The sequence below is a fragment of the Crinia signifera genome, chromosome 1 (assembly GCF_055691185.1).
Source record: "Crinia signifera chromosome 1, ASM5569118v1, whole genome shotgun sequence".
NCBI classification, from domain to species: domain Eukaryota; kingdom Metazoa; phylum Chordata; class Amphibia; order Anura; family Myobatrachidae; genus Crinia; species Crinia signifera.
In genome coordinates this window covers 119,860,122-119,886,063 of record NC_139217.1, presented here as the reverse complement: position 1 = coordinate 119,886,063, position 25,942 = coordinate 119,860,122, and the positions used below count along the sequence as shown (strand labels likewise).

At 41.9% G+C, this 25,942-nt stretch overlaps 1 protein-coding gene across 11 annotated transcripts in view; it reads right to left on the bottom strand.

The window, feature by feature from the left end:
* Window positions 1-25,942, bottom strand: part of RAPGEF2 (Rap guanine nucleotide exchange factor 2) — a 292,184-nt gene that overhangs the window by 40,146 nt on the left and 226,096 nt on the right. For all 11 annotated transcript variants that reach the window (XM_083172580.1, XM_083172571.1, XM_083172617.1 and 8 more), the window contains one exon: window positions 5,306-5,437. In XM_083172580.1, the coding sequence (XP_083028706.1) occupies window positions 5,306-5,437 (132 nt within the window). The remainder of the gene's footprint in view (window positions 1-5,305; window positions 5,438-25,942) is intronic.

The following is a 25,942-nucleotide window of genomic DNA, read 5'->3' as shown; positions in this document are numbered from 1 at the left end:
GGTGTGTGTGCATAATAAGCAGGGGGTTTTGGCTTCGAGGGTGGCTATATTATATAAATTCATGATATTTTTCCTATTGACAGTTTTAATAAGATCTACAAAACAATGAAATTCCGTTCAACACAAACGTGGCTCTCAGCAGGAGCTCAACCAATGATTGCCTTGTCTCATTCATTTAACCAAATAAGTCTGTCTCTTTCTTTAATCAGTGTTTCTTCCATGCAAAATGCTTAACATACAAAATTCAGGAGTGAGATTAATATTTAAAAAGGTCTGTTATGAGATCAATGCTGACAGTCATCTGAAGATGCAGTTTCATGATTTATTCATATTTGGGGGGAAAAAAAGGGTTGACGTACATTTCTCTACAACAGCCCCACTTCATGTGACTGCCATTACATTTTGGGGTAATTTTTATGCAAAATGAAAGCAGAGGGATTCCCAGAAAAAAAAAAAAAATCTACACGATAAGTTTTATAACTAAAAAGTTGATTAAGCAAGAGGGACCCATTCTTCCATCTCAATTGCTGGCTGTCAAATGTTAGGCCCTTATTTACCATGACAGCCTTTATATTACTCAGCGATTATCCACATTTATTAAACCAGTTTCTATTGCCTTGAATATGCATGAGGACATCTGCTAAAACATGCTAATATGTTTTAATCAAATGTTATTTGCTCTCTTAATCATAACAAACCTTTAAATGGTTATAAATACAAATTAAATTACGTATTACCATTGTCAAAAAAGGTTGCAATCATTTATGGGATCCCATTAAGCTATACAATGTGAAGTGTTGAATAGTTTTACCCAAATAAAAACGCTAAACGGTTTTTAACTATAGAGCTAACAATACAACCGCATGAACGAAGATGCCTCGGTGAATGGCTTATAATAAGCGCACTCCAGTAAGACAATCAAGCACTTGGGGAATTCATCATTTTTTATTTATTTTTTGATATTTAAAATGTTATAATCCAAAAAAATAAATAAAAAATCAAGGCACGAATTCACCAAACCTAACCGTCTGTACTTGAGGCTCCTTTCTATTTTGAAAAAATTACAAAAATCAGGACAAAGTTGCAACTTGAGATATTGTCAACTATACATCTACATATAGTTTATTTGGGTGGAACGCAGAGTAAATCAAAACATAATGAGATATGTATCAAACCTTCTGAGGACAAGAAGAGAAGCTTACGATTTTAACCAATAATCTTCTAGCTATTATTTATTTAACTTCTCCAACCGGTTCTCTTAGAAGGCTCGATATAACACTCTCACATTCCTACTTATTTTGTTAACATAGTTGCAATAGAAAAATAATTTGTGGGAATATAACAAGATTTCCAGAGGAAATGTACTGAGAAAATAATTCAGACAGTGTAAGGGCATGTCTTGATAAGAAACCTTTGGGTTTTGAAACGCGTTGACCGTGGAGAGAGAGGGTGGAGGACATTGGACCAAACTGGGAAAGGCTGCAGGGATGCCTGGCTGCATTATACCATCTGCTTGTTTGTCTACATTCTTTATGTGGACCACAAAACTCGGTGACAGTCTGATGTTTTACACCCTTGTTTTTAATTGTCTGTTGGAATAAAAAGCGGTATTACACCATACCAGCTTCATTTCTTTTTCATGCACTACAAGTGGAATCTGAAACAGTGGTGATTCAACGGTGACGTTACCGCTCCCTAAATAAGTGAATTGCGTCTACCCTAAAAAGTAGACCACCGTAAAGGGTATGGGTCCCATTCATTTCAGACTATCCACAGAATTAACGCTATTTTACAGTCTGTAAAAATTATAATACACTATTGTGGTTTTCTATCCCTTTACTTTTTGGGTACTTACCAAATGAAAGTGAAAAAGCCATATCAGCACCAAGGAATTGTCTGTATTTTTCAGCACTATGGTGTATTTGAAACCAACCACCCACCAAATATTATATGTATGCTAACCTGTAGATCAAACAAGACAGATGCTTTTTTTGCTTATTTTAATATATGGGACAATGCATCGCTATGATCTTAGGAGAAGTTTTGTGACACATACTATGCAGGACATTGGGACTTCACGCTGCAGGTGACATTTTTAGTTTATACCATGTTTTTATTGGTTTACCCTGTTTACAGTTGACAGATTCCACAGGTTGTACATATACAGTAAAAACTAACAAAAACCCCCCCCCCAACAAATGAAGATTATTCCACGTGGGGTAAATACGCTGCATTGTTCTCTAGGTCCTTCAGTTTATCTTGAGCTGGCGTAAAGCATTACACAGTCTATTCTGGCACATTGCATCTGCCAGATTTGGATTCAGTGATTTAGGCTTCTACGTAATGACTTAATTACAAACAGATTCACAGTGCTGCCCACAGACTATGTACAGGACAGGGCTGTATGAAGCCATCTGCCAGCTCAAGATGGACTGAAGAGGGCTGCAATAACTGGCAACACTGCTGATTTCTACCATACCTGAACATCTATGATGAGTCCTGCCACTGTGGGATGAAGCCATGTTCTTGTAATGTACTTTTATACTCACTACATAAGCTTTAAAGTCTTAACATTTTAGAATTAAACCAGATTTTATTTATTGTGGGAGTCTACCAATTGCTGTATCCACCACAGGCATGGATTGCAACAAGGAACATTAATATCCTAATAGCCCACATGCATTAGGGACACGTCATTTAACACTCAGGCAACCTCTGCCTCACATCATTTACACTGGTCTAGCTGTTCACCTTGAAAATTCAATAGTCTTTACACAATTAACCCCCGGAACGCCTGCAGATCATGTGATCCTAGCAGGAATTTAACCAGTAAAAGCTTTGGCCACTCTGGCTGTGAGACAGGATACGGCTGCCAAGGTCAGACTAAAATAGATGTGAGTCAGCATTTAAACCAGTGAACTTCAGATCAGAAAGAAGTGGCCATGGCACTGTAATAGTTTAAATCACTCCCACGGGTAACAAAATGTACTAATGTTACACATCTATTATGTGTCTATCCTATAAATCATCCAAAATGGCCAACTGTCATTTGCTCTCATCCATAACCATGTTTTTGTTCCAACCAGACAGATCTGCAGATAAATCTGCGTGTGTATGGCCAAAGAGCTGTAGGATAAACAATTGGCTCGACAGTTCAAGCTGTCACCTATGTATGGAGGAAAAGGAGGATACTGTTGTGACTAGGTTGGGAGGTATAATTATTAGTTTACTAGCATAGGTATTGTCTACTTTTATAAAAAAATACTAGGAAATAATGCTCATCAAATTGACGGCTTCTACAATGTACTTTCATTTTAAGCTGTGAGTTTTTTGCCCACATGCAGTAAACAGAGGTTGGGGTCATGTACTGAGGTTGGCGGAACGAGTCCCTATAATGACGTGATGAAATTGGGGCATGGCTGAACGTTGATACTTTATATAGGTGTCCAGGAGAGTGTAACCGCCTTCACCACCACAGGTGCTGTGCACCGATAGTTTATGCTGTGCGATTGCGGTGACCTGACCCCAACCTCTGTTTATGGTGTATGCATGCAATAAAAAATTTTTTTTAAATGTAACTGGAACTTACACTATGGACAACCTAAGTGCCTGACAAGGGAGAGAAAGCTCATCCAACTAACAAACTTCTGGGACTTGTGGTTCCATTATGGAAAAAAGACTAATTCCATACACAGTTTGAAAATTTTGAGAACATGTCAAAGTCGCACTGTAGAGTGAATAATAATAAATATATCTGTCCCGCAGCAGTGTGATCAGCAGTCCAGCAGGCACCCCATTGCACAGTACTCCACATCGAGCAGATTACCTGCCCTATACCATCACAAAATGTGCGACTGTTTAAACTCAGATGGCGGGCAACGCATATATGAATGGATGTGAAGAACACCATGGTGATGTAAACTTCCACCTGCTTCTGGGGAGGTCAGAGATTTTGGCCAGACACTCATTAGAATATAGAGGTACAAAAACTGGATATGCCAGACTGCACTCTCACACACACACAGAATGGAACCTTGATAAAGACTTAAGCTCAGAATGAAACATCTTGGTGTTTTCCTTGGCATAACTGACAGTGTGGATACTTGACCTGCGGACTTGAACTGGTTGCCGACTACCCTGGTGCTGCATCCTCTATTCAAGCTTGTTTTAACTGTTTTCTTACCCAAACCGTTCCACCATCTTTGGTAAATACAGCCACACTATCCCATATATTGCCCAGGATATTTTGTGTTTGTGTGCTCCCAATTTGCTATGTCTTTTTCTGGATTAAAACAGTATTACACTATGTAAGATATATTCTCTTTACATGAATCCTTGAATTGTGATACGGTACTAGAGAAAAATTACTTTGACTGCATTACTAGGATTCCAAAAACCTCCATTGAGATATACAGGGAATGTATATTTATTAGTATATACTGTACAGAGCGTTGGGGATGGGTTCTTAACTTTTCAAACGTTGTATATTTAGGAGTACTGAAGAAATGCCCTCAGAGAATCCACCCTAGCTGCATTGTATGCACAATGTAAGGTATACCCAAGCCAACCTTGATTAATAATTCTGTGCACTGTCTGTTTTCTTTCAATAAAATATATATAACACTCCTTGAGAAAACAGAGATATTGCAGGTATCTTCAGATCTCTGTGATTGTATTGCCATGAAATTAATCTGTGACAGTAGAGGTACTTTTTTACATTAGTTACAAGCCCATCACATTGATATAACCACCATAATGTCAGGGCTGGTGGCTGTGCGCCTCAGAACAAAGCAACACTCGGGATCTAATGGTCCATGGTGCACAAAACACTTGAATTCACCCCATAGTGGTGAGGAGCAGCATTAGCCTTTATAATATTACATAGATAATCTTCACATATTTATTATATACAATACCTTACAGTGCAAAAAAGAACACCAATATATTAACATCCCAGACTGGAAAACCAGTTTCAAGGTTTTATTGGAAAGGCTAATGCTAGCAACACGCTGTGGAAAACACAGGGGTCAGTCATTACTTCATGTGTGGGGGCATGTGACTAATATCTTTCAATTATATGTTAAGCAGCTTCACTTGTGAACAAACCATTGCATGTATGGGTATGCTTATAAAGCAATTAATTAAGCTGCTCATCAGTACAGCCCACACACTCATCTGGATTGCTTTCTTTAGTATAGTACACATTACACCAACAGATAGCTACAGGGTACAGTACATTTATAAAAATTGAACCGACAATATACAATACATTATTGTAGGCAATCAAGGTGACCTCTATTCTTACCTGGTAGATGTCAGACAAGCTGCTGCTCCCAGAATCACTAGTGATGCTACATCCTGAGTGACTAGAGGACACCTGGGTTACCTGCGGGTGTAGACTGTCTGTGATGTGCAGTTTAGTGAAATCAGCAGGGAGCTAAAAGAGAGAGAGAGAGGGGGAAAAAAAGGACATAAGTAAAGGATTACAGAAAATAATACACACTGTACAGTATGTTATTAATGTGATGAAGTTATTTTGAGAAACTGATGAAAGTTGAGTTTCCGGTACAGCTCCTAAGAGGATAACACAAAACTATGTTTCCCCAATTAGCATGCGAATATTACCAACACACATACTGTACAAAACCAACATTTCTCTACATCATTGAGGCGTAGTTCTTGAAACAATCATTACACAGAACGTTAAGTTGTTCAAAGGCGGATATTCAATAATATCCCATAAATAACTGGGTTTGTAATGGGTGGTAGCCTCAAGCTTGAACGCCCAGGGCTACTCAATTACAGCCCCTTTTCTCAACCAGTAACTATTAACAGGAGTTAGCCCATAGATAATCCGGGACCTGTGCATCAAAACGGCAGCAGCACCAGAACACAGGCTATTCATCAGGGATTACTTTTCGAGCCTGTGTAAAAAAAAAACAACAACCTGAGGCTTGTGGCGGGTTGCCTTCAGGACTATTTAAATAGCTCTGCTGCTCCAATTTGCCTGTGGTAAATTGCCGCAGCTAGCCCCTCCCCTCCCCCAAAGCCTCTATTAATTATTCACATGATCAGCCAGTGGAAATTAGAGTAAAATGCAGATAATTATCCTTGTACAATGCTACAAGGAGGGTGTCCAGTAGGGTCACAGGGTTGACACATATTAAGTCAACTTGCATTAGGTTGACCACAGAAGGTCAAGATGGCTTAGGTTGACACATGAAATAGGTAGACATGGCGAAGGTCAACAGGGTGGAAGGTCGACACCCGCACAATGACTAAATCGACAGGCAAAAAAGGTCAACATGAGTTTTTCACGGTTTCTTTGTCCAGAATATCGACATGGTTAACATGGACACCGACAAAGTGTACCGCTGCGCTTGACACACTATTGTTCTCCATCCACACCCTAGTGGATGGTAGGGCATGAACTACCGACTGTCGGTATCAAATGAACTTTTAAATTCATGTCGACCTAGCCATTGTTGACCTAATGCTTGCGTCGACCTTCCAACCTTGATGATCTCAGCCATGTCAACCTAATTCATGTGTTGACCTAAGCCATATGGACCTTCAGTCACGACCTAACGACCAAATACCATCCAGCAGATGAGCGAAGCTGCAGTGAAAGATTGTGTAAAGCGATGTATAAAGTTTATTGAGGGTCCAGGGATATGGTGCTTCATATATATATTACGAAGGTGACCCAGCACAAAGTGACGACATATGCAGGAGTTCGTGCAAACAGCAGTAGCTTACCTCAGTTTGAGACAATATATAGGTGAATGAAGACGTCCCGTGGTGTCCAGCCTCCCGGAAGTCCGGCTGGCGCACTCTCCGGAGCTGCAAGCTGTCTTCATTCACCTATATATTGTCTCAAACTGAGGTAAGATACTGCTGTTTGCACTAACTCCTGCATATGTCGTCACTTTGTTGTTTGCACTGTAAGACCTGATGAAAAGACCCGTGGGGTCTTGAAACGTCGTCATGGATTGTGTTTTTTAAATATCATCATGCACTTTAAAATACAGATTCAACTCTAAAAAAAAGCCTTTGAGTGCCGCCTATTATCTTTCACTGGGGATCGCTATTCTCGGTAAGAGTGTCATATATATATATATATATATATTTATATTATATATATATATAAAAATAGTAGTTGTCCGGCACTCCCAACAACCAGCAATACTTGGACGGGTGCCCCCAAGAGACCAGCCTGGCAAGGGAAGGTTCCATACAGCATACTTGAGAGAAAGTGGCACTCACGTCACTGGCATAATAGACGACACGTAGTCATAAGTCTTATCAACGTTTCGGTAATTTATTATACCGTCTTCAGGATATGACATATATAGACTTATGACTACGTGTCGTCTATTATGCCAGTGACGTGAGTGCCACTTTCTCTCAAGTATGATATATATATATATATATATATATATATATATATATATAGTCTCTTTGGGAGACAGCACACTCACACAAGGTAAAGGTAGTGGCGGGTGCCAAGCCAAAACGGAGCAGCCTCAGGACGGGATCTCCACAAATACACTCTTGTAGGCGGCACACCAGCAAATAAATCAAATTTGATTTATTTGCTGGTGTGCCGCCTACAAGAGTGTATATATATATATATATATATATATATATATATATATATATATATATATATATATATATATATATATATATATATATATATATATACACACACACACACTTGTCCCAGTACCCTACCCCATTGTTGGTTTCCCGTTTACTACTGCTGCTTATATTGCTATCACCTTGATAAAAGGTCTCACCAGCCTATCGGCAGACTATCGATTAGATTAAACTCTGGACTTATACTTTCTTGAGAAGACTGGTGGGTGCTGTTTTCCCCTCTTTTGGGATTTCTGGGTATGTAATTGGGAGTGTTGACTAATTACAGTACTCTCTAAATTTGGCACCCCAGCGGATGCCTGGGTTAGTGGTGAGAGTGCAGGGCTTTTGTTTTATATATGTGTGAGTGTGTATTTTTTTACTTTTATTTAATGATTGTCAGTGCGTTTGCTTTATAGTTGCATTGAATTTCACAGATTAAGTCTAACAAAACTGTACAAAGAAGTGGATAATGAAGGTGCCATGTTTCTGAAATTTAGAAGACCTTGATATGAGCCGGGAAATATACTCTTCCGGTAATATCAACAGGGGAAAAAAATGACCTGATATTTTTGTTGGCGTGTTGGCGTACAGTGCAGCAGTCTCAGGCTTGGTATTACTTATTTAATTATACTTGAGTGCTAATAGGTGAGTAGGTGGTGCTGCATCATAAACAATCTACACAGTCTCTTTATTGTAACAGTGTACTGATGATTATTGCTTGGCAATAGGATATATTACAAGGTAGTAAAGATGATGGGAGGTTACATACCCCTAAAGCAATGTCTGGGTACATTTACAAAAAGCACACAGCTCTGCTCACAAAAGCACAGAAGCAGTGATATCAGATCTATTACATTACTAGCTATTTAAGATATGAGTAAACTATTTTAAAGAAGTGCAGCTGTACAGTATAACCAATCTATGTACAAATGAAACATATTTGTTCATGTTTCTTAACTGGTTGTGAATCCAACCTACACAATTACTTCATAGAAACCATTTCAATGAAAAGGAACGATGTTTAATTATGCAGGATGCAATCACTGCCAATTATCAGTTTGCCTCTTCATACATGGGCATAGGCAAGTATAAGTATTATAATAATGAGGACGCTAAATGGACAAGCTCCATGAAATGAGCCAGAAGCCTATAATCAAGCAGTATTCACCGTGCTGAATCACCTCTCCCCTTCCTCGCATTGGGATGGAGCCCTCACCCACCTGCCTGACTAGTGTGCATTAAATGGAACAGCTGCATTGACAAAGGGCACACAGACGCGAGTACAGAAAGGCGGTACTGTTTAAGAAGACATCAACTAGCATCTGATAAAATGCTGAAAGTATAAGCAGAAAAACTGCATTACGTTGAAAAAAAAAAAAAAAAAAAAACACCCTGGCTTACGTAGCAGTCTGTTCCTGAAATATGCTTAACATTTTGGACAACTGAACCAGACGCCATGTGCCATTCTTTGAAGTCCTAATACTACATTATGAAGAGGAGGAAGCCCAATAAAGTTTTAATGACTAAACTTTAAAAAGAGTAGCTACCACACACACGGGTTCAACCGCCAACATAAGCCTTTAAGCGTCATGCCCTATTGTTAAAACAAGATTACAAGCTATATTGGTCAGGATAACAGAAGACATTTTATATGCCTGTCGTGTATTAAACACCAAAAGGGCAGATGTATTTAGCCGGCTGAAGTGATAAAGTGGGGCGGTGCTAACGCCTCAGACAATCAGATCCTAATTGTAAATTTCAATGCTAGGTTTAAATAATGACAGTTATGGGCTGACTGTCTGCTGTGTTTACACCTTCCACTTTATCACTTCACCGGGCTTAGTACATTTTCCCTTAAGTGTGTGTGTGTCTATATTTGTTTTAGAAGTGGTTAATGCATTATTGTATTTGTTCTGTGCTTTGACAGGTCTAGTTAGCCAATCAGCTATTGGAGGTGTGTTAAGGAGTGTAACTACTGAAGCTATCCTGGTGGTTTCCGAGTGATGGGTGATCTCGTGTTTTCAAGCCATTCCCTCAATCCATCCCACCCCTTTGTATTGCTTGTCAGCTTTATTGCAGGGGAGTACGGCAGCAGTGGCTGTGTCGTTAGTAGATGCTAAGGTGTTTTCCACTGCCAATACACGAGTTTGCCCGTTTTCGACCCTTCTGGGGCGATGGGCTGACAGAAGCCTCCCAATATAGGCCTTAGTAAGGTAGTGCGCAGATAGCAACACTACTGTGTAGGGTGATACTTCTTTTGCCATCTTTATTTCCCTCCCTATATCCTATTATTTAAATAAAGTGGACCCTTCTCTCCATGTATTAATTTAATGTACTGTAAGCTATGGTTCATCATTATACAATAGGTTATGAAAATCGGTCCAGCCCACGGAATGGCTGCTAGCAGTGTGTCTAGGCAACAGTTCAGCTTTAATATCTGAAAAGAAGCACATTTGTTCCCTTGGAAGACGATTTCTGCCAACTCCCGCTTGGCGTATCTGACAGCATGTCTCTGTCAGACATGTCAGCTTAAAAGGGAAGTAATGTTCTTATGTACATTCTCTAGATAATTGGTAAACTATTAAAATGTAATCATGACGCCATGTATTGGCCAGTCAGCCAATAGTTACAGGTCAGCTATCTACTACCAAGTAACAAACTAATATTTAAATATATATCATAATTAACAGTACAGATGGAAAACTTAGTAATTGGCAAATAATGAACCAGTGTCCAAACTGCTGTCTGTCCTGCCAACCATTCCAGCAGCTACATGTTTACTAAGAGATTCTTTGCAATTACAAGGTAAACGGTGTACTAAAAGCACCAGTGACACGTGCTCTATGCAGTCATCCAGATATATTGTACGTCACAGTGTAATTATTTGTGGCCAACAATTAAATGGAATTACAGAATGGAAATCAAACCTTGGACTAAAAGGCCAATCTGCCTCTGAGCTTTGTCCCAGTCCAGAAAGGTTAAGAACATTTGATCTACAGGCTACTGGATGGAGCATTTATCACTAAAAGAAACGTCATTTTTTTTTTTACAAAAGTGTAATGTGAACCGTGCAGCAAATATATACAAGCAGGAAAAGACATGGTATAAAACGGATTATACAACGATTCTAAATGTGAAAGCTAGATTTATTAACCACTGATATTTTTCTATTTCGGCAATTATTTTCCATCACTACTCGTCTGTACTTCGTTTATAATTTAATTAGTCAATGTTTAAAAAAGCAGTCCATTATTTTATTCATTATTTTTTTCCTACATTAAATGAATGTGCTATTAAACAGATTCCAGCTCTACTGCTGTACAGCCAATGGCTATGTCATTTATCCCCAGGAACATGATTTCACAGCTTTGGCAACTCTCCACCTCGGCACGGCTTATGCACGGTTATGTAAACACAGGGCCTCTCAGAGATTCCACATTTTAGTTTATGGAACTGGATCTAAAGCTAGCGATAAACCTGAAATTCTCAGAAATTTTCTCCTCTTAAATGTTTGCCAGAAAGGTAGACGATACACACAAATCACAGAACATAGGTAAACTCCTGAGTATATTCACATGGCCCACTGTGTTGTCATAAGTCAGAACATGTAGAAGGAACCATAAGCCACCATGGTCCCGAACTATGAGGAGGTTGTATATTCTCCCTGTACTTGCATATGTTTCCTCACACATTTTTTTTTTTTTAAATATACTGGTAGGTCAAGTGGCTCCCAACAAAATAACCCTAGAATGTCCGTGTGTATACATGTGGTAGGAAATATACATTGTAAGCTCCAATGGGGCAGGGACTGACATGAATGTTTAAATCGGGCATGTCCAAACTATGGGGTGCCAGCTATTTGAAACTACAAGTTCCATCATGCCTTGCCACAGTTAGGGAATGCTAAAACTATGACAAGGCATGCTGGGATGTGTGGTTTCACAAAAGCGGGACAGTTTGGACAAGCCTGGTTTAATTATTCTCTGTAAAGCGCTGCGGAATGTGTGTGCTATTTAAATAACTGGTAATAGAAAATAAGGACATTTCTGACAACTGGTACACAATACACTATGCAAAAAAGTTAAAGGGCTTTTTGTAAGTCTTCTGTGAATCTTTCAGTTATTATGCATGTGGGAGTAACATAACCTCAAACGTATCCAAGCAGAATTGGTTTTACTGCACAGTTTAAAGATATCTATTTTAAATCATATACAAATAAGGTCTGAAGATGCCCATACACGTGTTGATATTCATGTGTGGGTTTTGAACTTTACAGGTGCCATGCAATTTTGGTACTGGAAGGGGATGCGATGCGATGTACTGTGTGATGGGATTTCAGCCTCTTTTTTTTTTTAGTTAATCGTTACTAATGGACATCACATGTACTCCAAAACTGATGCGATGCAATGAAGCACAAAAAGTACTGCCTGCAGATACTTTTTGTGCTTTACAATATTGTACCCGCTGGGACGCGTATTACATCGCATCCCCGCAGGTACACTGTGCGATTTAAGCCAATGCGATTTGAACTTTAAAAGTTCAAAACGCATGCTGAAATCGCAGCGTGTATGGGCACCTTAAGTGCTTAATTATGTGAATATTACTAGTGGACATTGCTCTAAATAATGCACATCAGCAGGGCTACTCTCCTTTTACACTATGTTCTATAGATTGTAAGCTTGCAGCAGGGCCCTCTAACCTCCAAGTCTGTCTGTCATCACCCAGTTTGTTTTATCACGGTCTACCATTGTAAAGCGCAACGGAATCTGTCGCGCTATATAAGAAACTGTAACAGAATCTGCTGCGTTATATACGAAACTGTAAATCAATAAAATAAATGTTAACATATGCCTATGTTCTTAAGGACAAGAAAAATCACAGTAAATGGGGCCACTATGCAGTATCATGCCCCACCATGCCTGAAAACATTTGCAACCGCCTCAATAAGATATATAGAGATAAATGGGCCAAGAAACACAAAATTCAGGGTCTACATTTAAGACTAAATGTCAAATGTCTATCACATGGCAGGTTTGCCAAGCTCCTATTTGCATTTAATTTCCATTTTGTCGTAAAATAAACACAGGCTATTGCTGCATATTTGCATTATTGTCTATGTATGAGCTAACTTCTGAGCAAAAGAGAGGAAGCATTTCCATACATCCAAAAGTGCAGGAGTATTAGACATGACACAATGGCACAAATTATTTATTTCTATTATATTTGGTTAGTTACTAATCAAAGTTCTAGTAAAAAATATAACATATGTGGGGCCAAATGTAATACGGCGTGAGAATCAGAAAGTGGGAGATTTTAGAAGAGGTTCTTATTGTTTTAAAGCGGCAATAATTTATACCGGGGGGGGGGGGTTGTCGTTTAATTTGCCATGTAATTGATTGGCGCCTTAAAAAAAAATTTGGAAAAAAATCTCCCAAATTCTCTCACTTTCTGATTCTCACACCCCATTGTATTTGGCCCATGGTGTAGTTAAATACTTCACGTGAAAAAAAAAAAAAAGTATATTGCTTGTTATAATATAGTTTTGTACAAGCATTTTCTCTTGCACCCTACAGACAATTCTGTCAGCTAATTCCCCAGAAGCTTTTAACTTAGATGGGAGGTTCTGTCTATTCAGGGGTTCTCAAACTCAGTCCTCAGGTCCCCAACACAGTTCACGTTTTCCAGGTCATTCTGTGAGGAGACCTGGAAAACATGCACTGCGTGGGGTCCTGAGAGCTGAGTTTGAGAACCTGTGAATTAGATCCATGTACTATCAGTCCTCAACCCATTGCAAAAAGCATGGGTCTTCAAACTGCGGCCCTCCAGATGTTGTGAAACTACAAATCCCAGCATGCCTTGCCACAGTTTTAACACTCCCTTATAGCAAAAATGTGGCAAGGTATGCTGGGATTTGTAGTTTCACAACATCTGGAGGGCCGCAGTTTGAAGACCCATGGCAAAAAGCATAGTGTGTGAACCAGCTCCAATCCAATACATGGAGGGAACGTACGCATTGTGTATGCACTGCTATGCTGCTAGTTGTTTGCCACAATGCCACAGGGAAGTGCAATAGGAAGGTTAGGCATACTCTCACCAATGGAAGAGCTGCTGGATCCACCGGAATTATTCACCAGCCTGACACGCCATACCAGATAAGTCCCTGTTAGACTATCGAGGATGTTGTGTCGACATCCTAACCATGCTGACATTTCATCAGTGTCGACGTGGTAAATGTTGACATTATGAACAAGTCAACATTCTCATGTCAACATTATGAATTCTGTACAAAATATACACCACCACCTATACACACTCTAATTTCCCCACCAGTCTAGAGCAGGTAGACCACACTTCATATCAGTCCTACCGTCCCAACATCAGTTGTAAGATGGCGGAAACATGGTCAAACATTTAAACATAGTGCAATCAGATTTGTGGATGTCAAGGGTACATCAGCAGATGGAATGCAGCCAGGTGTAAAGTATGTCAAGATGTATGGGGATCATGGCATGTCACGGAAACAGATTAGGGTTGGTGCACTGCCTTTGATAAGGACAGATGATGAAGTTGAGCAATGATCCTGGTGGACAAGCACGTCCACCACAAAGACACACATCTATTCAAATACTTGTTTAAGTCAACATGAATAAAAACACATTCATTAAAGACAATATACATCATTCAACCAAGTGTACTATATGCTTACTGTACTTTACCATCAGCTACCAATTAGCAAGCAGACACTTAAAGATGATGCGCATTTATCAACTGGTATAATGCACGTTCACTCAGTGAGTACATAGGCAAACTGAACAGTATCATTCGCAGGGTTCAGTGATTTAACAGCAGAAGTCAATATATGTAATTACACATAGCAAACTCATTTCCATTGATCTTATTTAAAGGCAGAATTTAGACTGACACATTGCCAGCATTGAGATTTGGGATACAGGTTCTTAATCAGTTATGCCCCCTTATTAAACATCATAAACCTAAATTAATATAAAACTAGATTGATATTATAATAGACATTTTAAAATGAAAATTAAACAATTTTAACAACTTTGGTAGCATAAAATATACATATAATTTTTCTCTATAAAATGCTTTATCTAATGTCTTGGTGTCAGGATTATTCTTCCAGTTTCAGTCAGTCACTTTTTTGACCCAGGGTCACATAACAGCAGGTTTACTGCTGTTACAAGATGGCTAACCTTGATACTCCAGCTTTTGTCGAACTACACATCCCAGCATGCCCTGCTACAGTTTTACTATTTGGCAATGCTAAAACTTATGCAGGGCATGCTGGAATGTGTAGTTTAAAACCAGCTGGAGTGTCAAAGTTAGCCATCACTGGACTAGGGCATACACATGGGGAGAATTGAGCCTGTTTTCTAATGCTGCACATACACTTATGAGATATAGCATGCAATCATTCGATTTCGACCACATCTGTTCAATAAATTGAATGATTGTATGCACATTTTGTTTCCCATTTAGTGTTAAAAAAAGGTGTAAAATTCTGCCGCTGCACTGATCCCCACCACCCGCTAGCATTATGCTAATCTGCCGTCTTCTGCCCAGCCAATGTGCCATCTGAGAACTCTCTCAGCCAATTAGCGATATGGCTTCCTATTCGTTTGTATGGGTTTTTTTTAAGTGCTCTGTTCGTGCTGCACCGCTGCAGCGTCTTCTCCTGCCCGGACCCTGGATCTCTGCGCCACCCCGCAGCTCCCGCTGACAGCAGCAACTTGCTCCTCTGCCCGGCTCCCTGCACCGCCCCCCTGCCAGTTGCAGCCCCCCACACGGTTCTGGGCAGCACATAAGATTCAGCAAATCTTATGTGCAGCCCGTTCGACCTCCCGATTCCGATCCAATATGCATGGGACCACGCATCGTGTCAGAGGGGATGTCTCCATATGCGATTTGGGCAAATTTCATGGTCCAGTTCATCTGAATCGGGCTAAATCAATCGCATAGTGTATGGGGGCCTTATGGGTGGCATTAGAGATCTGGCTAGATCACAAAGAAATTAAGCACAAATCGTTCATTGTGTATGCCCATCCGCTATCATCGTCAGGCTAGATCATTCAAGCAGAGTGACAGATCGCTCCGCACACATCGCTGGTGCATCCCTACTGAGCAATCTGTACTACATATAGCTCAGTATGGTGGGTCCGTCGCCCCCTTGTGTATGGGGTATTAAGGCACCTAGCCATGTGTTGGTATGTTTTTACGACAGCTAAATGAGCCAGTCAGAGCAGCATGTGTGTTTCACCAGCATGAAAATGTAACCTCTAACGTCATCACTCTCTGCAAATTTCCTATTGCTGTTTAGTAAACTGCTGGGGAGTTGACGGGTAATTTATCCACATCACACTGGCTACTAAAGGGTCACCTTGCCCTCAGGCACAAATTTGAGACAAAATTTTCACAGCAAATCTAAGCAGTGAACAGTTCCCACTGAATACAAAATAACATGCACAATGGTGATCATGCAAAGTGTTTGCTAACAAAAAGGCATGCCAGCTCTCTGTAGTCGCAGACCAGCTTTACCCAGAGACTGAGCAATCTGACATTATTCTAATACTGAGAATACGCATGTACCTATGGTCACTTGTTTCACTTCCACTGTTTTTCAGTCAATGGAGGTAAAAGAAACCCCACCGAATCCATGAGTGATAGTTTATGCTTTATTATTGCACACTATTTGATGGAACTGGAGATGGGTCATATTTGGAGGTAGAGGGCGGGTGGGTGGGTACAGTAATAAGACCTGATGTGTCAGACAGGGTGCGCAGGAATACAGATTTTCCAAATATGCCTCACCTTTATGTGTGCTCTTACTGTGCCGATGAGGCTTCCACATATGCCCTTGTAAAATAACCCTGCTGAATATTTGTTTGAACAATGTTACTGCATGATATCATACAGTAGGAGAGCTTGACATCGCATAGGCAGACAAACTGGTGGTATGACAGACTATACAGAAAACATCCCATCGGATTATGGGCCTGATTCAGAGTTGATTGAAAAAGCAAAAACTTGTGCAAATCTAACGCTCTACTGTATCTGCACATATTCCATTTGCTCCACCGGCAGAGCACATGGTTTTGCCCATTACAGAGAGATTTTGCATTTACAATCAACCCTGAACAAGGCCCTATATTTGCACTCCCCCTAAGAGGGAACCGTGAAGATGGTGCACATGGAAAAGTGCTAGGCATTTTGTAACTTGTTTTATATAAAAGGTCTAAGTTACAACAAACTCAATGTGGAGATTACTCTGTACTGGGACAGCTGTAATCATCACACTTGTTTTGATGCCTCGGACAGGTACAAAACACAATAAATAGATGATCTGAACAGTATGAATAATAGGTTAACAGCTATTAAGACAAATTATTTTTCTAGGGTGTTATGTAGTTTTAATATATAAATTGGCACACAGTTCATCCTAATATATGAATGTTAAGAACATCAATGTGTATATTGCAACTAGATACATTAAAGTATGGTTTCATGTGATTACACAAGAATATATATATATATATATACACACACACACACACACACACACACACATATATATATATACACATATACACACACACAGATATATAGATACACACACACATCATAAACACACATACCATGTATTATAGCCGAAACATTCAATTTACTAAATTAAAAAAAAATGGCTGCAGGACTAAAGGCTGGGCACTGACAGTGGGAAATTTGGAGTATACAGCACAGATTATAGTTACAGCAATGTTCAACCCGAGAGCTCGCATGCTGGTACCACTACATTTCAATGCAAACAAAGCTTTATTGTGTGCAACGTTAATACAGTATGTTTGGCTATTGCCCTTTAACAATTCAATGCATTGTTAGTGAAAAGATCATATACTAGGGGGGAAAAAAGGATGCCACAAAATTATTATTTTTTTTCTGGAAAATCTGTAGTAAAAAGGCTTAGAAAGGCAGTACTACTGTTCCATCTTACTCAGTATGAGCTGCCACACCTCCAACCAAAAAAATGAATACATGCCAAAGTAAAGTCTGCCCCTTTTAAAATCAACACGCTCTGTTTAAAATAACGTTGCACACTAGGCGTGCATTTAAGGTTTCCATATGTTAAATGGTAGCAGTGTGTTTTATGAGAGAGAGAAGTTTATGTTTAAATGCAAGCAAGTGTGTCCTGCGTAGCTGAAAATCCAGGCTAAAATAAACTTTTCCATTACTACAGTGGTCAGAGACAAAGTGAATCATATTCTCTGTAAGTCTCTATTTATCTTGTACAAACACAGACCACACTGCTCTTACAGTCCGTAATAGCGAGTACTTTCCTATAAACGAACAGACACCAGTGTATAGCGCTAGCAACGGTCAGGCAGCAATAAAGCTTGCCATTGAGAAGGCTGATCTCCATTTCATATGTGCAGGTCTATACTACACTAGAGAGAAGAAGAGTTAATTATAGGGTAGCTGCTGGACATACACCCATACTAGACAGTGATCTCTTACTCTACATTTCTTTAGCTACAGTAGCACTTCTTAACCAAAGTACGTGCTTTTCAGTACATATTTTTGTTCAGCTCCTGTATCGCCACTAAAAAAACAGTAGTAGGCGATTATTTTGAATAGCGTTTTACTCAAAGTTAGAATCTGTAGAGAGCATGATCATAAGAGAGGCACTTACTGCGTTTTATCTAAAACTGTAAAAGCTTTTTTGTTGACAGATAGCGTGGGTGGGAGATGATGAGAGTTGAAATCCAACAGCGGGTGGCGGTACATGGCTGGATATTCTGAAGAAAATGACTCAAATGTATTTAGAAGTATATCACAAGAGAATAAAAAAATTACAGTAACATTATCGGTGATACCAGAACCGATGTATGTATGTAAACCAAGTATGCATGCAGGTTACACAAACCATCACATGTTTGTCAGTAATAATAACTGGTGCCATTAATTACTAAAACCCCCAAAGGCCCATGGGTCTTCAAAGTCTAAAAATAACAGAACTGCTTATATTCCATTTTTTTAAAAGTAAAAGCTTTATTCCCCGAACTGTATGTGTTTTCTTGATTGTGGCCTGAGACATAAACCCCACTAAATGAGACAATTGAAAGCTCAACTTTACAAATAGAAATAACCTTGCAGGCTTTATATGAAAACATAGCTGCCCAAAGCACTTCAACTTTACACCCATACATAAGTCCACCTGCAGATAGTGTTGTAAAGAATACATATCATAGGAACCCAACATTATTATATATATTATAATTTATAGCTACAGGGATCTGTTCTGGCTGTCAGGCACAGTAAAATCCCATACATATGGGGTGATCCTGCTTATTGTTGTGTGCTAAGTGATGTCGGGTAGGCGATATCCCAGTAGCTACATCACCCATACGCACATGGCGATGTGTGTATGTGCGATCTGTGCTAACTCTGTATTCTTATTGAACATGCAGGTGATCTATCTAGATCTTGACTGCATGTGTTAAAAGATCTGAGCGGGCGATGGTGACACAAGGACCACGCATCTTCATCACTATGGGGCATACCCAAGGGGTGTTGTGTGCTTAATTTTTAAGCAATCTAGACAGATAGATGAGAAAATAAGAAGAGAAAAAAATGGCCCCATGTGTATGCCCTCTAACAGAGATCACTGCTGAGATGGTAGACAGTGTGTAGATGTGTGCATTGCTGGAGATATCCAAGCGGGCACTATATGCAAATGTCAAAAATGGGATCAGTAGGTTTATTATTGCCAAGAGGCTGGTAACAATTTCTGGGAAGATACAGAGATAACTTCACTGGTCATCCTGTAACACAAAGCGTTACCTTAACCTTTTGTCTGTGTCAATAAATTGTACCTATATTAGCTTGAAGAGTTGTTATTTATTTATAGGCACAGCTGGTCTCTGGACACAGAGGAGCAGACCTGACCTGCAGCCGCGACTGGGAAGAGAGAAATAGCACATCTGCCTGGTCAGCACAGACAGAAGCCTCACAGGTACAGAACTGTATACAATGTCAGGAGAGAAATTCAAGCCAATAAGTAGGTTGGTGATTATGTTAGAATGTATACAAGATGGAATCATTTGTATATTGCTTTGTGTCTATTTTGTTTTTTCTTGGTGGTGGTGATTTCAATAGATTTTTTGCGCCGCAGCTCCTGTCTAAAGCAATGGCCGATAATTAATTGTTTTTCTGCTCAGAGTGAGTGCTACAGGTGTCCATTACGTCTCGCCCATATCACCATCAAATACACTTTGACAGAACAGGTTACTGTTCTAGAACAACTATTTGACAAATGGAACTAAAAATCTCTGAAAACGTATAACGGTACTTGTTTCCTAGTACGGTGCCAGCGATAAAAATTGTATCCATCGGACCCTAAAAAATCGCGTTGATCACATCGCATGCAACCAAATCGCATGCGAACGACACGATTTTTACATTGGAACCAATGTAAAAGTGTCCCTGAGACCCGATTTTACATTGGCCCCAATGTTAAATGCCCCCCAGACCCCAATTTTCATTACCCTGATGGGTAAAATGCTTCCCCATTGTTAACGCCACCCCACGATTAACGCCAACCCGAAGCGTGGCGAGCCCGTGAGGGGCGGCGGTACGCGTCCTCCGACCTTTTCATACCCCCACTATCCTTGTCGGCGTGGAGTTGATTTTATATAGTGTGGCAAGCGCAGCGAGCCTCCAAGCCCGAAGCGTGGGGACGCGCATTACTTCACAGGTATTACGCGTCCACTTGCCACGCTTCGGGCTCGCCACACTATGGCATTAATCGTGGGGTGGCGTTAACGATGGGGGGGCATTTTACATACAAATTACCCATCAGGGTGGGTATACAATCCAAAATCGGGTCCATCGCATCGGTCGCTCTGTATGCCATTATAATGGCATACAATGGACCCGATTTTACATAGGAATTTAACATTGAATACAAGGCATTCAATGTTAAATCGCGTTGGTTGCATCGCATACCTTAAGTTAAGGCATGCGATGGACGTGATTTTTTAAGTGTCGGGGGAAAGGCTAAAAATAGCCCTAAAATCGCGTCGGTCGCATCCATCGTATACCTTAACTTAAGGTATGCGATGACCCACGACGGGCGCCGTGCTAGGAAACAAGTACCCATATAACTTACAGTGCAATAAGACCCTAGTGGGGAAAAAAATTCTGCTCTGGTTGCTGAGCGCCAAGTGAAGAATATCTATCGGTAGAGTTCTTTGATCTTTATGTGAGGACAGATGGTAACTGCCCATGGGGAATAGGTTACATCACCTGTGAGCTCCCAAATGCTCCGCTTATCGCCACAAAAGAGGAGATATCTCTATGCTACTACTCCAGTCACTAGCCAAGAGCTAGAACAGGCAGAAGCCCAAGTGTCACTCATACCCCAAACTACAAATCCCAGCATTATATACCAGTGATTGAGAGAAGGTATGCCGGTGTTCCACAACAGCTGGAGAGTCACAGGATGGCCAGGTCTTAACCAGAACATTACATGCATGTCAATGGCACATGGTTCTGACTGACCTTCACACAAATGTCTCTCAACCTGAAACTCAAAATTGGTTATTTTTATAGTAAATATGTCAGCCCAAAACTTTCTCCAGGTATAACAAACGATGGGCATACACTATACATTTATCTGGCCAACTAGCATGTCTGGACAGTCCAATAATGAAGTTGTCCTAATCAGGCAGTATATGCGCTGCCTCAACAGACTGCTCAACATTTTCCCTGTTCCCTTGGAAGCGTGAATTGAGGAATGTGTTTTCTCCCCGGTGAAGGCCAGTAGATTTCATAGCAATACACTGAAATATATATCACAGTATTTGGGTCCAGGGAAGAACTGGGTTACATGGGGTCAGTTAAAAAGTGGGCCTGACACAATGGGGGAAATTTACGAAGATGTGTATTCTCCTTCACATATGATGTTGCTATGGGCAACCAATAAGAATCTACTTCTTATTTATTTAGCATCCTCTAAAGATAGTAGACAGGATCTGATTGGGTGCCCATATCAACAACACATGTGAAGTAGAACACACATTTTAGTAAATTTCCCCCATTATAACTGACAGTGTACTCCAAGTTTAAAACTTAAAACATTATCCTAGACACAATAGCTTTAGCAATGCCAAGTTGTCAATAGAGTTAGACAACACTAACTCACGCCTGCAAGTAAGCACAACTATATTCCACATCTACAAAATTCACTAGAACTAGATCAAACTATGAGGAGGCGACACGAAGTTTGCCCCCGCCCCCTCCCGCAGAGCATTTCACAAATCTGAAAAACTCCTTCGATATATAGCAGGGGTAACTGTCATCACTACCACGACCCTTGTGAGTTATACTTTATACATATCTTTTGCGATATGGACTGTTTGTAATGCTGACAAAAACATGATTATTAATACATAGGCCCCTTACAATTAAAAATAGGATTTTGGGTACCTACCGGTAAATCCTTTTCTCGTAGTCCATATGGGATACTGGGCTTCACTACTATGGGGATTGAGACCTCCGCAGGAGAGACAGGCACATAAAAGAACTTTCAGTGTGGGTGCACTGGCTCCTCCCCTCAATCTCCCTCCACTAGTCAGTTAATGCAAAAACTGTGCCGAAGGAGAGCATGTGAGGAGTATGTGATAATGTATTGTGGTGAGATTCATCCAGCACACCCAAACGAACAAAAAACATATAAAAGAGGTGAATCCTAACAACTTAAGAGGACACCTGTAACTAGAACAAATCTATAGTCATACTATAGAAAACAAGGCAATAAGCCTAACAATAAAGTAGGTCTGACAGCAGAAAAAGCCGCACTGAGGCGGGCTCCCAGTATCCCATATGGACTACGAGAAAAGGATTTACCGGTAGGTACCCAAAATCCTATTTTCTCTACCGTCCAATGGGATACTGGGCTTCACTACTATGGGGAGGTCCCAAAGCTACCAGAACGGGTGGGAACGTGCGGATTCTGCTGTAGAACCGCATTCCCGAACTGGGAATCCTCCCTGGCCAGGGTGTCAAACTTGTAGAACTTCACAAACGTGTGTTGCCCTGACCAAGTTGCGGCCCTGCATAGCTGCATTGCCGACACCCCTCGAGCAGCCGCCCAAGAGGTACCTACAGACCTGGTTGAATGAGCCTTTACTGAAAAAGGAAGCGACAAACCAGCTGATGCATAAGCCTGCTGGATAGTACATCTTATCCACCTGGCAATGGTACGCGTTGAAGCAGGTAAACCCTTCTTCTGCGCATCATAAAGCACAAACAGGCTGTCGGTCTTACGGATCCTAGCTGTGCGCTTGACATACCCCTTAAGGGTGAGAACCACATCCAAGGTATCTGGTATATCTGGGTGTGTCGCGCTAGAAGGGACCACAATAGGTTGGTTTAGGTGGAACCCTGACACCACCTTTGGAAGGAATTGTGGTCTAGTCCTGAGTTCCGCCCTATCGTTGTGGAACACAAGGTAAGGGCTTCGACAAGATAAAGCCCCGAGCTCGGACACCCTCCTGGCCGAAGCTAGAGCCAGTAGAACAACAGTCTTCCAAGTGAGGTGTCGCAGCTCAGACTCCTCCAGTGGGACAAACCGGGCTGATTTTAAGAAAGTAAGAACTACTTCCAAATCCCATGGTGCAGTGGGAGGCACAAAGGGGGGCTGAATCCTCAGCACCCCCTGTAAGAAGGTTTGGACTTCCGGCAAGGCCGCAATCTTTTTCTGAAAAAACACAGATAGTGCGGAGATTTGGACCTTTAAGGAACCCAATCTGAGTCCCTTATCCAGGCCAGCCTGAAGGAAACGTAGCAGACTGTTTAATCGAAAACTGGCCGGAGGCAAGTCATTCTTCTCACACCAGGCAATATACCTGCGCCATATTACATGATAATGAGACGCCGTCACCGGCTTCCTGGCTTTTATCATTGTAGTGACGACAGAGGGATGTAGACCCTTGTGGACTAAGATCTGCCGCTCAACCTCCAGGCCGTTAAACGTAGCCGCTGTAAGTCCTGGAAGACGAACGGGCCCTGGAGGAGCAGGTCTTCTCTTAGGGGCAGACGCCACGGGTCTTCCACTAGCATGGCCTGAATGTCCCCGTACCAGGCCCTTCTTGGCCAGTCTGGTGCCACCAGTATGGCCTCCGTCCCCTGATGCCGGAGCCGCTTTAGCACCCGAGCCAACAATGGGAGAGGTGGGAAGAGGTACACCAATTGGAAATCCCAGGTCCAGGTGAGAGCGTCCACCGCTATCGCCCCTGGGTCTCTGGTCCGTGCACAGTACATTGCTACCTTGTGGTTCAATCGTGAAGCCATCAGGTCGATCTGAGGGAGCCCCCACAGATCCACTATGGCATTGAACACTTGAGTGTGAAGGCCCCACTCTCCCGGGTGAAGATCGTGACGACTCAGGAAGTCCGCCTCCCAATTGTCGACCCCCGGGATAAAAATGGCAGACAGGGCCTGGACATTCTGTTCCGCCCAGGACAGAATTTTTGACGCTTCTCTCATGCAAGGCATGCTCTTGGTACCACCCTGCCGATTTATATAGGCCACAGTGGTGGCATTGTCCGACTGGACCTGGATCGCTTTTCCCTGTAACAATGGAGCTGCCTGTAACAGGGCATAGTAGACCGCCCTCAACTCCAGCTTGTTGATATGAAGGCCTGACTCCAGTGGAGACCATCGACCCTGTAGGCGGACTCCCTGTGTCACAGCTCCCCAGCCCCTCAGGCTGGCGTCCGTGGTTACCAGAATCCAGTCCTGGATCTGGAACCGTCTGCCTGCCAACAAATTGGATGAATCTAGCCACCACTGTAGCGAGATCCTGGTTCTTGTTGCCAGGCCAATCCTTCTGCGCATCTGCAGGGGGGAGCCGGACCATTTTGTCAGAATGTCCAGTTGAAAAGTCCTGGAATGGAAGCGGCCAAATTGTATTGCTTCGAATGAAGCCACCATCTTGCCTAGAAGCCGGAGGCAAAGATGGATCTGTACCAGAGGTGACTGTAGGACCTCCCTGACCAGCTGTTGTATTGCAGTGACTTTTTCCATCGGCAGAAAGACTTTTTGTTCCGACGTATCCAGGATCATGCCCAAGAAAACCATCCTCTGGGTTGGAACCAGCGATGATTTGGGCATGTTCAGGATCCACCCGTGGTCTCTTAGAACCTGTATGGACAGATTGAGAGCACTGCTTAAAGCCTCCGCCGACCCTGCTTTTATTAGCAGGTCGTCCAGGTATGGCACTACATTCACCCTCCGGAGCCTGAGTAGGGACATCATTTCCGCCATTACCTTTGTGAAAACCCGCGGGGCTGTCGACAGGCCGAAAGGTAACGCCCGGAATTGGTAATGGTCGTTCCCCAAGGCAAACCTGAGATAGATTTGGTGTGGGGGCCAGATAGGGATGTGTAGATAGGCGTCTTTGACGTCTATAGAGGCCAGGAACTCCCCTCTTTCTAGGCTGGCGATCACAGAGCGCAAGGACTCCATCCTGAACTTGAACACGCGCAGGAAGGGGTTCAGTGACTTTAGGTTCAGGATGGGTCTTACTGAGCCGTCTGGCTTCGGTACCAGGAATAAGTTGGAATAATAGCCCTGGCCCTGCTCCGTGTCTGGCACCGGTACAATTACCTGAGACTGAAGCAGCCTGGTAATGGCCCCCTGAAGGAGCACCTGATCTTCCTGGGATGCTGGAAGTGCCGACCTGAAGTATCTTTTGGGAGGGGGCTTGTCGAATTCCAGCTTGTAACCTAGTGAAATGAGACCCCTGGCCCAGGGATCCAGACCCGAGGCGTCCCACACATGGCTGAAATGCAACAATCGCGCTCCCACCGCGAGAGAGTCTCGTGGCGGGAAAACCCCGTCATGCTGCAGGCTTAGAGGAAGTCGCGGCATTTGGACGGTCCTGGGTGTTGGAGGTGTTAGGCTTCCTAAACTTGCCTCTCGTGCCCCTGCTGGCATTGGAGGCGCCCCTAGCCTTGGGGCGAAACCTGTTCCCACGAAAGGACTGCTGGGAAGCACCTGTGAAGGTACGCTTTGCAACCGTGGGGGCTGATGGAAGGAAGGTAGATTTTCCTGCCGTGGCTTTGGAAATCCAACCGTCTAATTCACTGCCGAACAGCCATTCTCCTGTAAAGGGAATACCCTCCACACTCTTCTTTGAGTCTACATCTGCAGACCACTGACGCAGCCACAAGGCCCGTCTGGCTGAAACCGCCATGGCTGAATTGCGCGCGTTTATTGCGCC